The sequence below is a fragment of the Hesperophylax consimilis genome, chromosome 27 (assembly GCF_061612785.1).
Source record: "Hesperophylax consimilis isolate HC1 chromosome 27, BYU_Hcon_1.0, whole genome shotgun sequence".
NCBI lineage: Eukaryota > Metazoa > Arthropoda > Insecta > Trichoptera > Limnephilidae > Hesperophylax > Hesperophylax consimilis.
Genome location: NC_142862.1, coordinates 4,589,919 through 4,605,822, shown reverse-complemented (window position 1 = coordinate 4,605,822; position 15,904 = coordinate 4,589,919). Strand labels below are relative to the sequence as shown.

The 15,904-nt window shown below is 33.6% G+C and overlaps 1 protein-coding gene across 1 annotated transcript in view; it reads right to left on the bottom strand.

Moving 5' to 3' along the window:
- Window positions 1–3,171: 3,171 nt before the first annotated feature.
- The window catches only part of LOC149410506 (cytochrome P450 9e2-like), a 46,809-nt gene continuing 34,076 nt past the window's right edge, over window positions 3,172–15,904 (bottom strand). Inside the window, exons 11-18 of the mRNA XM_089648264.1 lie at window positions 12,582–12,624; window positions 11,229–11,372; window positions 10,489–10,694; window positions 9,497–9,731; window positions 8,715–8,936; window positions 8,201–8,301; window positions 6,211–6,379; window positions 3,172–5,053 (exon numbers count right to left, since the gene is read on the bottom strand). Coding sequence (XP_089504390.1) covers window positions 4,863–5,053; window positions 6,211–6,379; window positions 8,201–8,301; window positions 8,715–8,936; window positions 9,497–9,731; window positions 10,489–10,694; window positions 11,229–11,372; window positions 12,582–12,624 — 1,311 coding nt within the window. The 3' untranslated portion in view covers window positions 3,172–4,862. The remainder of the gene's footprint in view (window positions 5,054–6,210; window positions 6,380–8,200; window positions 8,302–8,714; window positions 8,937–9,496; window positions 9,732–10,488; window positions 10,695–11,228; window positions 11,373–12,581; window positions 12,625–15,904) is intronic.

The following is a 15,904-nucleotide window of genomic DNA, read 5'->3' as shown; positions in this document are numbered from 1 at the left end:
GTCACTTAACGTAATTTTAGTAAGTTACAGAACTTATTCTTTCGGAAGTTTTTTGACAGGTATACTTCCTAAAGCAATTCTTAAGGCGAGACACAACCTCGTTCATCGAGGTTTTGCCCAAGGCTAACATTTTAATTTATTTCGGCGAAATTATAATTGAATTTAAAAAAAATAAAATTATGCCGCACGAGGGATGCAAGTTATTTATATTTTAGATTAATAAAACAATACCTTACAATTAATATATTTTACGTTCAACGATTTTAAAACTTTATAACCCGTGTATAACTATAAAGTTAGCGGACTTAGCGGTAAGTACCAGATTTTATTTTTCTAGATGATGAATTAATAACTTCGGAAGTGGACACATTTTTAATATTTGTAACAAATTCTTCAGAATCAATTAAAATGAAGGCTAAAAGTGTGGATAGATTTTTTTACTAAGATTACGAAAACGTTAGTAATTTTTTTTAGAAATGCATAGTATTATTTTTAATGATGGATTTTGAATGATTTACATGAAAATGTTCCGTCTCCGATTATGTTCCCTTAATTTTGTAAAATTCCACACTGATTATTTTTTTTATACGGCAACACTTTGATATCCGGCGAATTTTTGAATTTGACGTTTAACGTTCACTAGATTTATTGTTTGTTCTCTGCGAACTTAACCACTTAACCTTTGATTTGAATTTTTGCATGAGTAGGTGGTTTGGTATATTTATGCTTTTTGCTAAAGATGGCGGTGTTTTGACAGATGTTATGAACTTTTACCGTGTACTTATGATTTTATATATGATGGCGAATAACTACAACGAGGAAAAGGAAATTCAAAAAGTTGCAAGATTCCTACACACAATACTATGTTGAAGACACACCTGACACCATGTTATATTGTGGTGAAATAAGAACACGATTAATAATTGTAATCTGTACTGTATTGGTTGACAATTGACATTACACGAGCCTACGCCGCCCGGGCTTGCGGAGCAAAAGACAATCTTAATGATATACCTAGTGTTACCATATCCAACAATACATACTTTTTACTTGTATATATTATTATCAAAATTAAATTATAACTTCTTGTAACTGTAACTGACCGGACCTAAGTCCTCCATCACAACACAAGCAAGCATTTTCGGCTTTCTGTGGTGGTGGTAGGAGTTATTGTTGGGTTATTCGTAACCCGGGAATGTTTGTCTTTCTTTAAAAAAAAAAAAAAAAACTTGACCACGACTACGTGACCCCCCCCTGGCGCCAAAGCTGGATCCGCCCTTGTGTGTGTGATGTTATTATGAATTCCAGATATGGGTTTGTTTATCACTTCACATTTTAATTTTAATTTATTTGCGAAATCTTTTGTCATGAAGTTAGATTGTGCCCCTGAATCGATCAGGACTCGTGCTTTAAAAATGTTATTGTCACGACCTACCACTCCTATCATGGCAGTTGACAATAATATCAAATTTTCTGCTATTCTGGCTGCAGAATGATTCGAGACTGACACCTCGGCATCAGGATCTAAATTTGAAGTATCCCTCGGATGATCTTCTTTGTGTAGCAAAGTATTGTGACTTGCTTTGTCACAATGCCTGCAAGTAAATGTTACCTTACAACTCTGTGCAAGATGACCTAATTTTAAACATTTAAAGCATGCTTGGATTGATTTGACCGCTTCGATCCTATCTTGAATTTTTAATTTGTGGAATTTCTTGCAGTAGTATATTTGGTGCCCCTTTTCCTTACAAAAAACGCAGCCATTCGGTTTTATAGCTAAAAATACCGATGAATCTTTTTTATTGTAGTTGTTGCCTATTTGCCTTGGATGTAGGTTGGCATTTTTTTTCGGAAGTATTCATTAATTCTAACACCTGGGCTCTAGTGGTCAAAAACTTCAACAATTCTTTTAACGTAGGTAGCTCACCTTCCAACGTACATTGTTCCCATGTTCTACGAGAAACCGTGTCTAATTTGGATGAAATTAAATAGATGATCAATGCGTCCCACTGGTCTACCTTGACTCCAATGTTTTGTAACGCTTTCAGATTAACATTCGTTTCGTCTATTTAATATCTCAACGAGACCGGGTCCTCCTGTTTTATTTCTTTCAATTGAAACAGCATATGGATATGTTTATGAACGGTAGCTCTTAAATTTGAGTATCTCTCCTGCAACAATTCCCAAGCCGAAGTATAATTTAATTCGGAGATTTCTAAATTGGCAATAACCTTCAAGGCATTTCCCTTCAGCGTGGATTGCAAATAAAAGAATTTCTACACGTTACTTAAAGAACTATTATTATGGACCAAGGCCTTAAAGTTTTCGACGAAGTTAACCCAATCTTTTTGATCGCCATTGAATTCGCGCAATTGTAAATGTGGCAATTTTATTTACACTTTGTTTTGCTCTACCGAATCCATCACCCCCTTAGCCGTTGCTAATACCGCGAAATATTGATTCTCAAACGCTTCCCTCTGGTTGTCGTTGTCGAGTTCGTTTGTTTCTGGTGATGATTCTATCTGTTCCTGAATTGTTTCGAAGTCATCCCAGAGCGATTTTATCCGGTCATATCGTAATTTGATCTCAATTGCTGATAATGTATTTATCGCCTCTGCAAAACGAGTCAATTTTCCCTTAATCGCGCCCTTTTTAGACACTAACAGCTTTAATTTCTCCATGTCTGTTGTTTCCGCACAACAAAAATATTATTTATTTATTAAAATTTATTTCCGTGAGTGCGTATTAAATTAATTTGACTAAGCCGTTTTAAAGATACAACAATGACAACATTCAAAATTTGTACCTGAAATTCTATCCTGTGGGTAGTGAATTATTTTTTGAACACTGATTCTAATATTCAAAAACAATAAAATAACACGTTTTCAATACATGAGGCTTGACTAAATTTTGAAAGGAGCTGGAATATCATATAGGAGGCACTTATCTTACGTGACCTGAAGCGTAGTCTCGATTTCAATGATCATCCTCTTCTTGCTTCCAGTCTGGCTTCCAATCTGATTTCTATCCTGGCAGCTGGTTCTTGTTTTTTTATAATCCTTTGGTTATAATGCGGTTCGTAAGGACCATGTATATTTTTCTGGTTTTGGACTATACTGGAAACACTTTTGTCGTATTTTAACTTTTTTATTTCGTATCACAAAACATGTTTTTTATAATATCTACGTTGCCAATAACAATTTATTGATAACGGGCCCCGACCCTTGTACAGATAAACACTGTTTACTGTAATAAATTTCTGAAGGAAAGAACACTTTTTACTGGGAACAGGCCCTTTATAGATTAAAAATACTAATCCATTGACAGTTGTTGATATACACAATGAAAAAGAAGACAACTGTTTATCGACATATTAGAGCTCTAAAAATGTTAGCACAGATTCACACCATTTCTAATAATTAACTATTCAAACAATACATAGATGGCGACTGTATCCAGATTATTAAAACCTTATATTTAACAAAATTGAACAATATTGAAATACGAATATTTGGATCGTGCACAATTAATAAAAATTAGACAAATTTTCATTTTGTTTTTCAGGTTCACGATTCGCCCTGATGAGCATAAAGGCCATTATGTTCTTCTTGCTCTCAAAATGTGATCAGAAAGAGGATTCTGTGTTGGATTGAAACCAAGGACTAAAGCGATCTAACTTTGGAATGAAAACAAATGAACATAATATGTACGTTAGTCTGATATTAAAAAAATGGAAAAGTAATCAATTGTTTACAAAATAAAATCAATATTATATTATTTGTTTATTTCATTTTCCGACCTGCTTAGAAGAATATTAATAATGCATACTTGAAATTTTTATATACAAATTATTAAATATGAAAATAGATTAATATTCATAAAACTACTGGTGAAGATATCCAGTACTTCGTTACCTATTATTTTAAACGCAATGTCTCGATGGACATGCATTAAAGCTAGTCTATTCAAACGACCTTCTGTCCTTCTTCTGCGATGGTTTTAATTATTTTGATTCTTGGAGGTGGTGAGGGGGGCACACTTATTGGTATCACATTTATTTCGTTTCTTACTATTATTGCGCTTCTTATATTTTCCTTTTAATTTTTTTTACTTCCAATAAAACCTTAAGAATTACAAAAATACTGCCCATGCAGGGTTGGCTTTTGTAATTTTTTTTTACACTTTTTTAAAAATAGTTTATAAATTTTCACAGTTGCAAATGTAAGATTAGTTTCACTAGAAGTAAGGAAAAGATGAGTGTAAATTAGGCACACAGACACGCCATTTATGCACGATGTCTGGAAACTTGTAGTACAAGCGGGAAACTGGCGAATCTTAATCATATAGCGAACACAAAAAATCTTTTTTTTTGCTCTGAGCTTTTCTATTTTTTTTTATTCAGACCCAGTGTATAGGTTTATCTTTTCACTGGTTGTACTAAATATTTGAATAAATTTTATTGAAAAAAAAGCGTGATTTTTCAGCGTAGCTTAATTTTTATCGAATTAAATTAATCGGAAAAGAAAAGGTTTCGTTTCGTAAATTTCCAATCACAAAAAATCGTTAAAACTTCATACACAACATTATTTAATTATTTCACTGTAGGATTAGATACACACAACCACTCCGTGGTCGAGGGGTAAAGCTGGATGTCGCGGTTTCAAATCCGGCGAGCGCAAATAAAATGTATGTGTTTAATTTGTGTTGTTTCACAACTTATTAATTTCAATAATATATTTGCGGCATGTTTCAGGGTGGAAGATACTCTCATCGCGCTGGTGTAAGACCATCAATTCGTAAAATGTGGCAATAGAAAATAATGTTAGTAACAAAATTAAAGTAACTTTGTTAACAATAACTAATTACACATGTTGTGTTTTATATATTAATTTTCTTGGCTTTAGACCGACCCAAAAGCCGTCGCGTGCGGCCATTGAGAAAAATTCGTTCTTTATCTGAAGCGGATCCTGGGTGCGCGGAATCTTCACAAGGTCGAAGTTGAGGAGGAGGTAGTAAATACAGGCTTTGGCTTCCATCAGGGCGAAACGGGAACCTGGAATAAAAGACAATCCAATGATAGAAAAACAATGATCTTATTAGGAAATCAAATCGGACAGTTGAAAAAGACAGAAATACAGACACAGTAATAAAATAGATTCTAATAGACAAGTTACAAAAATTATAATATGCTAATTGTAAACAGTATACATAAACCTGAAACGCTATTTAGCAACTTGTAGCAAAGATAAAAGACACAGGCTCTTTTATTCACACCTTACAATACCATACTGCCAAAGAGACTTCTTTAGAAGCCTGCAGGAAGAAGGAAAGACAGTATTTATTGTTTTTGTCTTTAATTCGTAGAACTTCATTTAATTTTTTTTTAACTTAATTAAAATGAAATTTCATAATATAATTATTAAGTTCTGCTAGTATTTTTTTGGTTTTTGTTATTGTTGTGTGGGTTTTGTTTTTGAAATATGGCGTTACAACTGTTTATAAGGATGTTAACGTTATTAAAGATTTTAATGGTTGGATCTTTTGTTAAGATTTAAAAATCTTCTGGTAACAAGAAGTCTTTTACTTTATTAATGTAAAGAAAGATAAGTGACCTATTAAAGATATTTGGAGGTGAACTTTGTACTCTATTCCGGACATAAAGAATTGTGTAGGTGAAGGATTTTTCCTCTGGAGCTAAATCAAAACTCTGAATATTGGCACGAACTCACCAATTTTATAAAAATCCACATAAGTGGAACGTCAAGATCAACCCGGCAAAACGAATTTTTAATTTTCCCGCAAAAAAACTCGTATTTTTAACCAACTTTAGAATACGAAATTTTTCTGGCTTAACCTTAACACACCTCACATGTTTATAAATATATTTGTATTATAAACGCTGTTTATTTCCTTCAAACAAGTACATAAATTGATCAACCGAAGATTCCTTCATCAGTTTACAAAGTGAACTGTATATTGTAGGCATCTCGATGAACTTTTGATGCCGAAACATGTTTATAATTTTGATCAAATAATGTATTAAATTATGTTTTTTATAATTAAAATGCTGCAACAAAGCAAATTTGCATTTATTAAAGATGACATTTTTATAAAATTGATGGTTGTGATTACACCCAGAGAAATCATTGTGGAAACGATTTCTTTGTTTTTGTTTTGAAACATTATATTTTGGTAAGTTGATCAACTTACCGATGCAATTTCTGGGGCCGGTTCCGAAAGGAAGGAAGGAGACTGGTTTTATGTCTCCCTTGTTCTCGTCGGAGAATCTCTCCGGATCGAAGGTTTCCGGGTCCTTGTAGTAGCGCGGGTCGTGGTGGATGGCGTAGACTGGGAATAGAATTCCCTGCCCGCGTTTTAGCTAAAAAAAACATTTAAAAAGTGTAATATCGATACCTTTATCTACTAGAGTCTTGGCGACAGAAACTTCAACCAAAAAAAACACTTTAACACCAGTTGCTAAAAGAATCTCATAATCCGAGGGATGTCCAAGAATTTTGAGACCTTTGTCATTTGCGGCGGTACGGACAAAATATTTCACAAGATGATGGTATTACTAGGAGTAGCTTGTAGCGCGTACTTCCCGCTCGGATCGGGTGAGTAGTTTATTTATGAGCAGGGGGGTATAACTCCGATGGAAAATTGGGACCGTGAATTCTGACCTCATATTGTTGCCTAACTAAATCCACCAATGAAAGACTACGGAATAAACTGGAGGCCGTACTGGATCGTGATTATATCATGCTAGGTAGAATTCCATCGTTCTAACGTATTAATTAATGATTCAACCTGTATTTATAATTTATTGTACGACTATTTAATTCGTTCCATAAAAATATTCAATTGACAGTAGAAATAGTTATTAATTGTAGTTTAAATTTTCTAGACCTATCCCTTTCCATTATTTATAATAAATTCAATTTTAATATTTATAAAAAACCTAGCTTTACCGATACAGTTATTAATAGTACTTCAAACAATCCCATTTCCCATAAACATTTTGCCTTCAATTCTATGGTCCATAGACTTGTCACTATTCCGCTATTTAAAGTTAACTTTAATATTGAACTCTCTATAATCAAATCTATCGCCATAAATAACGGTTATACCCAAAGAGTATGTTATACCCATACCTAAATTGATAAAATCCTTGCAAAAAAACAATGAATCATATTTTCTAATAAATTCCTGTACAATAGTATCCCCAACATGGCAATAAATAAAAACCACGATTGGCGTAGAATTTTATACATTAATAATTTTTCATTTTCATGTGTTTTAAAATTTCCAACATAAATTAAAGCCGCTTTTTATACCGATAATAACCTAGGTAAACTTTTAATAAACTCAAAGGATAAAGAAAAAAATTTAAGCCATTCTGGAATCCGTAAATTTAAATGTAATGATTACCATTCATTTTACATTGGTAAAACTGCAAGAAAAGTTCAAACGCGGGTAGTTGAGAACTTGAGATGCTTAAACAACATAGGTAGGTTTTTCGGAATTTGCAACACATTTAATAGATAAAGATCATTCATTTAAAAGCTTTCAGGTATAGATGTATTACATAGAAATGGGATAGGTCTACGCTTCAACAATTTAGAAGCACTTGAAATAAAATAAAAACCCTAAAAGTCAATAAAACCAATTTGTTAAATAAACAATTTGATTTAACAAACAGTCCCATTTTAAATGTATTTCCCTTCCCTGTACCTATGTTTACCCCCTCTCTCTTACCTAAGTCTTCCACCCCCATCAAAGTTGATGTTCTCTCTCTCTCTTCCAGCTTTACTATAAGTACCCATACACCTCTGTAATTAATTTAATATGTTTTTATTAACCCTGATGAAGGTTCGGATTGAACTGAAACCGGTTGGTTATAAATATATACAATAAATCTGTATTCAAACCAATATTTTATTTTAATTATTATGTAATAAAAATGTTTAACATGTAACTGATTTTTTTTCCTGTCGTGTGATATTTGGAAATTTCAATCATTTTTATTTTTAAAATATTTTAGGCTAATAAGTAGGTTCCGAATGAGAATTGTACTGTAAACCTTGTAAGCCTGAAAAACCTGTTTAGATATAAATTTCCTGAATTTTAAAACGTAAATGGTCTTTAATTGTTGTACTACCCTCGTACATTAAAAAAAACTTTCTTAATATTCTTTTTTTACCTGGTAAGATTGTTTGCTAGAATCATTTGCTGGAGGTAGATTGTATGATTTGGTGCATTTCCTGTCAATCATCACGATAGGTGGCCAGAAGCGGAGGGTTTCTGGAAGAAAAAATGCCATGTTGACAACTTCGAAATGCTGATGTTTTTTCATGCGTAACCCTTTCAATAGGTGTTTAAGTGAAAGTTTTCAAAAAAAGACACTAGATTATTAAGAACAAATAAGTTGATTTATTTCTGAACATACGGGGTAAGTACGCTTTTCGATAATTAAGCTTTCGTAAAAAAAGATTTTTCGACGACCTACCTAGTCAAAGTCAGGCATTCCAGTCAAGAACAAAAAAAAATTGGTAGTAGCTATACCCCCAGCCAGTCAACAATACCAGGAGTTACATAATTCAGTACAACTCCTTTGGGGTGTACCCACATAATGGAACTGTTTTCCAGCGTTCTGCGGACGAATGCTCCGTATCGCAAATCCTTCAGTAAACTAGTACGAAAAGTTGAATACAGACCTGTCACAACCATGTCCATGTACTTCATCCCCTGCAGGTCGTTGTAGTTGAGTTTGCCCCCGTTGGTTCTGTCCAGTTCATCAACCTCTTCTTGCAGTCTCTGCTGGATGTCCATGTGCAGCGTCAGCTCGTGGGCCATGAAGCTCAGAAGGGTCGAAGTGGTTTCAAAGCCGGCAAATAAGAATAGTACGGACTGGGCAGTCAGCTCATCGTCAGTCCACTCTGAGGGTAGTTAAATAAATGTTTGTATAATTAGGTCTAATCCACACAGTATCTCCGAATCTACCATAGGTGCAGTTAGAAAACTTAAAATGGATCTACTACTTGATCTGGAAATGAATCCACATGAAAAACGTGTAATCTTACGAGAGAAAGTGGAGAAATTATATATCTACAGCAAGTAAAATAGATACAAATAAACCATTATGTGTCCTTTCTGTATGGCAAGGAAACTGGACACAAAATCAAACATTTGCATGAGGATTTTTCAAAATACCTTGGACATAGAGGGATAAACAAGAATTGTTAAGTTATTCGTAATATATATATTTTTAAGATCCAATATATTCGTTACATTAAGAATAACGAAAATACAAGAACATGCATCACGAAATTATTGATGATCTTAGTAAGGGAAAGATTAATGGAAGAAGCCACAATTCATGGCTTCGTAATCTACTTCTACGTGACTGGAACCAAGAACAAATGCAGCTCGTGCTGCAGTCTACAGGATTAACATTGCTCTGACGTTAAGCTAACCACCAGATAAAGTGGCTATTTACTCCTCTGGACAGTTTGCTTCCCCACTTGAGATTCCTCCACAGTGGCAAATCCATCCCTAACAGTGTCTCCATATTTGTCGTCTTCGTGCTTCAGCATTCCCTTCTTGGTATCCATGAGCATTTTGATCATGTCGTGCCTGACTATGTTTTGCTTTTCCCTGGCTTCCATCGTGTCACCCACCAGACGCCTGAAGTAATTCTGGACTCTCTCATTTACCAGAGTAACTTTGAAAAACTGAAATTAATAGATACATAAAGCTTTTTTAGTGTGGAGTATTTTTTAATCTTCATTTAATTATATTTATGAATCAAACCGTTATTTTGAAGATAATTATATATATGTGTGAACATGGATACAGAAAGATTGATTTTATATGTTTTAAATTTACAAATGAAAATGAAAATGTCTTCATCTTCTAAGGAGTTAAATGTTTTGGAGATATGTCCCATTAATAAATATATCGCATACTTCGACTTACAATCTGGTACACTGATTATCATTCGATTGGTGTTGTGTTCAAGACTTTGACATGCAATTCTAACTAATATAGTATATTATGAATCGATAATAGAGTTCACAACTTTGTATAAAAATAATGAATCAGTGATTTTTTTCATATTTATATGAGATTAATTTAATGATTGCTACATTGCTACAGCAATATCACATAAATTTTATTTTGATACTTTAAATATTTTGTAAATTTTATATTGGGATTCCAAATATCTGACGCAAAATCGTGGTATCTGTGCATAATTCTTAAACTTAAAAAATATTTACTTATTTTATTATGAACAGTAAAAATACTATGGAATTTTGAAAAGATATGACAGAATCTATTGAAGCAAAAGAATAATTTTTGACGCTCTTCTACCAATTCTCACAGTTTTACAACTTTGTCCAAATGGATCCTTCGAAATCAAATGTCCTTCCAAAAATCGATTTATCATTTATCAAAAATTTTCAAATAATTCAAACATATTAATTTCACCTTCATCAGTTTGGGGGCTGAAGACAGAAGATTGATCTTGATGAGCTGAGTAAAAAAATACGTGATGGCTTCATTGGTTATTTGATAGAACGTGTTGTCCCTGTTCTTGAGCGAGTCGACTTCCAGCCCGAAGGCCGAGGAAGCGATGACGTCATTAGTGTACCGGGTGAAGCCGTCCTTTATCTCTACTTCGAGTAGACCTCTCTCTGAAAATAAATTGAACGTTTTCAAATAGTTTTCTTGCTCAATAAAAAGAGGAGGTGAAAACTATGAATGATTTGTTAGTTTAAACTTAATGTATATTAAAATCAGTAATGTTATTATAAAGTTCTGCAACTTCTTTATTATTGTGACAGATGTTTCGACTTTCAGAGCCATTGCTTTGTCAAATTATTTTACACATTGAAAAAAGGAAAAAAAGAAATTGTTTAAAGCATCATATAAATAAGTCATATCAATCATTATTTTTTTGGGTAAACAAATGTCTAAGACATGATTTTTTATGCCTTTGTGAAGTCATATCAACGTGACCTTACCAAAGTTTACTCGACGGCCTAGCCACTGTTTGAAAATGGATTTGAACGCCAAAAAAGCTGTCACAATAATAAAATAAAAATAGTAATAATAATCATATTATTTAATAAAAAATAAATGAGTCTAACGAACTAAACACACAAACAATTAGGTACAGATTTCCTTAGATGGGTGCAACAAATGGTTGATAATACATAAATGCCTACTTTTATTATCTGGCTTTTTCATTTGTTCCAGGTAGTAATTAGACATGTTCTGTCCGCATTCGACTACAAAGTCGAACATCCCCCTCATCTTGGAACCGGTGAAGGCTGGACTCAGGGTGGCCCTCATATCTCGCCATTTCTGACCTGGACATTGAACACGTAATGAGTTATTTGTGTATTATTATTTTTTATACTTAACAAATAAATCTTTGAAACAATTAACTGATTTGATTCCATCAGGGTCCTGATTTCAGAATAATAATATACGTTTTATTGCATTTCTTTCTTTGTATCAATGACATGGTCATTAGGATGTCCCGCGCTGAGAATTTTATTTATTCGAAACTATTTTTTTTAAAGTTTAATAATGTTAAGTTACAGAAATTGTTATCCATAATAATAATTAAACATGTATATAAGTGTTTTTAGTGTATTTGTTTTAGTTTCTGCTTCAGTATGTATTTGGTGTTAGTATGTGTTATATTTCATATTCATCCCGCTTTTTTTATGGTTTTAAGTACTTGCCGAACCGAAATGCTCGCCATTAGCTTCCTAGCGACGAAAGACAGAACTAATCGCCCAGCCGTTCCTGACGCGCCGTACGCTCGCCTTTTACAGATTCTGCCCACACAACTTCAACACGTTGCTCCGAGTCGCGTATCGCGATTTGGAAGCCAAATCCGAATCCAAAAGAATATCCAGACTAACGTCTTGACCTTGAGGTGATTTTTCATTAAACTGCGCTATAGAAATCATAAAAAAATTTTTACTAATTAAATGAGTTTTGTTTCCCGATTGTTATCACGTAAAGTAAAAAACGCTGTCCACATAATTAAATGTACTCGACAACTCGATTGCGCATTTTTTTATGCAAAAGCAAAATTTACTATTATTATTTAATAGTTTGTGGTTAACGCAGTTATAAGATCTTTAATTTTTTGGGTATTTGATCAGACAAGGATTGGCATACGTCATTTAAAAAATGAAGTTGTTTTTGGCATTGTTTATACATCTTCCACCTCTTCACATTGTTATCGAATTGCTCCGTCCAGGGATTTTTAGTTCCAATAGGAATTCAAAAACAATTTCTATCTTTCGTCAATTTATAAACAAATATCCCTCTTTAGACTTTATCAGTACATTAACAGTGCTGCTGAGGATATCGACAACACGGACTGCACAATTAGCTTAATGTTAGCACGAAACGGAGCTGACTTAAAAAAATCTTTTACAATAAATATCAACAATAGCGGTACCCAGAGACGATGGGAGGAAGTCTCCTAAAAGTGGGTAATATTCTGAGGCTGAAGTAAATTAGGTTTGGACAAGACGATTAGAAATATAATAACAAACCTCCAAGAGCGAAAAGATTGTTCGCGAACACTGGATCCAATGTCTCATCGTGATTATCACCATTTTACTGAGGAATTGAACGACTCCAATGTATCTGAAATATAAAGTATGCGGTACGATTATTGATTATGGGATATTAGATGTCTGCAGTTATAACTATTTTATTATAATTTCTAATATATCAAATTAATGTATGTATTCAAAAGATTTTTAAACTGGTTGAATGTCAAATAAAGAAGAGAGATAAGTAATATTCTTAGTATCTAAAATTATATATTTTCTTTTTTCTACTCTGTTTTTAAATTCTGATTTTCCTCTTATTTTATTATTATTATTTTTACTATAATATATATATATATATTTTTTTTTTTACCACTTATTTGTTTTTATGTAATTAGAAATTGTTAGTTACCAGCATCAGAACAGACTTTGTCTAGTGAGGAGGGTAAGGAGAAAAATCATGTATGTACATAACTAATAATAAATAAATGCCCGGGTTGCCGGCACTGAATTATTATGAATGAAGGGCGAAGAAGATATGTACAGAAAAGAGGAAATTGATAGGATAGAAAACCAAATAAACTAATCTTCATTCCATGGTATTAAAGACTAACGAAGATTAACTGAAAGGACTAAGATAGCAAGATAGGTGGAAATTTGTGAAAAGGCAAAAGCGGTAACTAGAAAAGTTGAAGTAGTTTTGATTTTGCTGCGTTGTTTTAAAATTAACCCGTTCCTCGGAAACAATGTTTAGAAAGAATTTTTTATAAACATAATATAGAGAATTTTCATATTTCTGATATCCCAGAACAAATGTTCTTTTGCCTTACCTTTCTCCAGGGCTATACTTGTACATTCTGGTTATCCAGTCCCTGAAGTGCTCCTTTCTCTGAATGATCTTCACCATGTGGCCCAAGAAGGGCACGTAGGTCGGAGGACTCTTGACTCCCCGCGAGCTGAAGTGATTGTTCTCCCATCTCACGTACAGAAATAGGAAGCTCACCAAGCCGATCAAGGCATAAAGGACGTAAGAAAACATGTCTGAAAGTCGAATGTAAGAGTTTTGAGGAATTGCGTATATATATATATATCATAGGTCATATGTAGCGTTATATATATATATATAACGCTACATATGACCGAAGGGGATAGGCTCGGATTAGCTCAGATCTAAAGCAAAGACCCGGCTTAGCTGAGGACTACGATGCGAACGAATCTTTTTCGTTTGCGAGTTGTTAATAATATCTTCATTTTTTTCGTTTTACATCAACACTGTGCAGCACGGGAGGCCCTGAGGAAAATAAATTCCCTCAATGCCTATGTCACCTTTGGGTGTGCTGTGCGGAGGGTGTTTTTAGGGGAAGGAAGGAAAGGAAAAAGTTACGATGGGTGGGTAAAAATCATGGGGCCAGTGTATCCTGAAGTGATGGACGTATGAATCAATCCCCCCCCGCTGCAGTGCCACACGATGGGTCGAGAGAGACCAGATAGAGAATTTAAAGGGTGTAATCAAACCGGCCTCTGCCGATCCGCATCCGCCGCCAAGAACTGAACACAAGTCACCCGAGGAACGCGGGCACCCCTACTAAGCCACCAAAAGAAGCAATCCACTTGGGGTGACCTATGGCAGAGGTATTGGTCATCTGCCTTCCAAATTGAAAAGAGTAATAAGGACATAGCACGAAATATTATATTTAGTTTTTCTTGGACATGACCTGCTTTCATTAACAACGTTTAATTGGTACACCAACGATGCAAATTTTTTAATCGGAAAATAACCCACTTTCCGACATCCGATCGAGATGAGACTCGTTGTCGATGACAATGCATTCTATCAAACACTTTTGGTGGTAATCAGGTACACATTCGCGGCTATATACGAATTTCTCTGAAATCGGATGACATTATAGCAGTTAATTTACGAAATAAAATCTTAAAATACATTTTATAATTTACGTATTATAGTAAAAAAAAACTTTGATATTAATTTATTTTGGGGGTATTATGCTGTGTTGCGCTACTTCCATATTTAGCCAACGTTTCGGACATCATTACAGTGTCCACTATCAGGGTACATCCGCCCTGATGTTATGCTGTCCAAAACGTTGGCTAAAGGCGGAAGTGGCGCAACACGGCGTAATACCCCAAAAATAAATCAATATAATGCTTTTTGCCGTGAAAATCTCAAATCATATCTAAAAAACTGTGTTGTTTTTACTGGTTGATTGTTTGTAAGTTTCGCTCAATTTAACAACCGACGCGACGACACAAATTACAATTCCAAAAAACTAATATTAGTATACAGGTAGGTATATATTGATAAATATGTTTAATAAAAAATTGAAAAGTCTTACCTGCGTACTGTGCACAGTAGCGCTCTACACAGAAACTAAACAAAGAATAAAACCAGTCGAAACAATAAATTATAGTAAGTGCCTACAAACAGTTTGCGAAGAGATTCGTGGCCGGTGATGTGAACCAGTCAACAGTCTGCGATAGTGGCCAATGTATTATGAATGTTGTCACATTGCGTAATCAACACCGGTTATTATTTTACGTGAATACCATACGAGATTCCCAAAATTAAATCAGATTAAAACGTTGCTGGTTATGGGTTTAGTAACCAGATCTGAATAATCACCATCTCCTTTCTTACCCCACTGTCTTCAAGTTCACAGCACACTGCAATTGGTGAATGTTTTTATATATCGAAATTTTTTGTTATTGACTTTGAAGATAACGTGAATGCGCCTGATTTAGAAACTTGAATAATAAGTAAAATTGACAGTTTTTATACGCTGCCTTGGATTTTCAAACACATGTAACAAAAGTCGTAACTTTCTCGTTGAAAACTATGACAAATACTTTTTTTATTTTTTATTTATTTTTTTTTATTTATTTATTCGAGACACAAACAGGATATTTATAAAAACATTAATAATGGATTACAAAATAAAAAAGTACAATTATAAATATCCTTAGACTAATGTGTCTGCAGCAATCACATTTGCACATTCACATAAGCAAACATGTAAAATAATGACAGTATTTAAATACAAAACTTAAAACTTAATTACAAAGATTGAAGCACATAATAAGTAGAAAAATTTAAAGAGTACATATTAAAAAAAATTCTAAACCACTAAACATTTTATTTATTTATTTATTTTTCTTTTTTTTTAAGTACAGAAATCGTGGAGATATTTCTTGAAACACGTTATATTATTTGCAAAAATATCTATGACAGTGTGTATTTTAGCAAGATCATTGTATGATCGAGACATTCTAGACATAGGATTAAAATATCCAGTGTTATTGGCAAA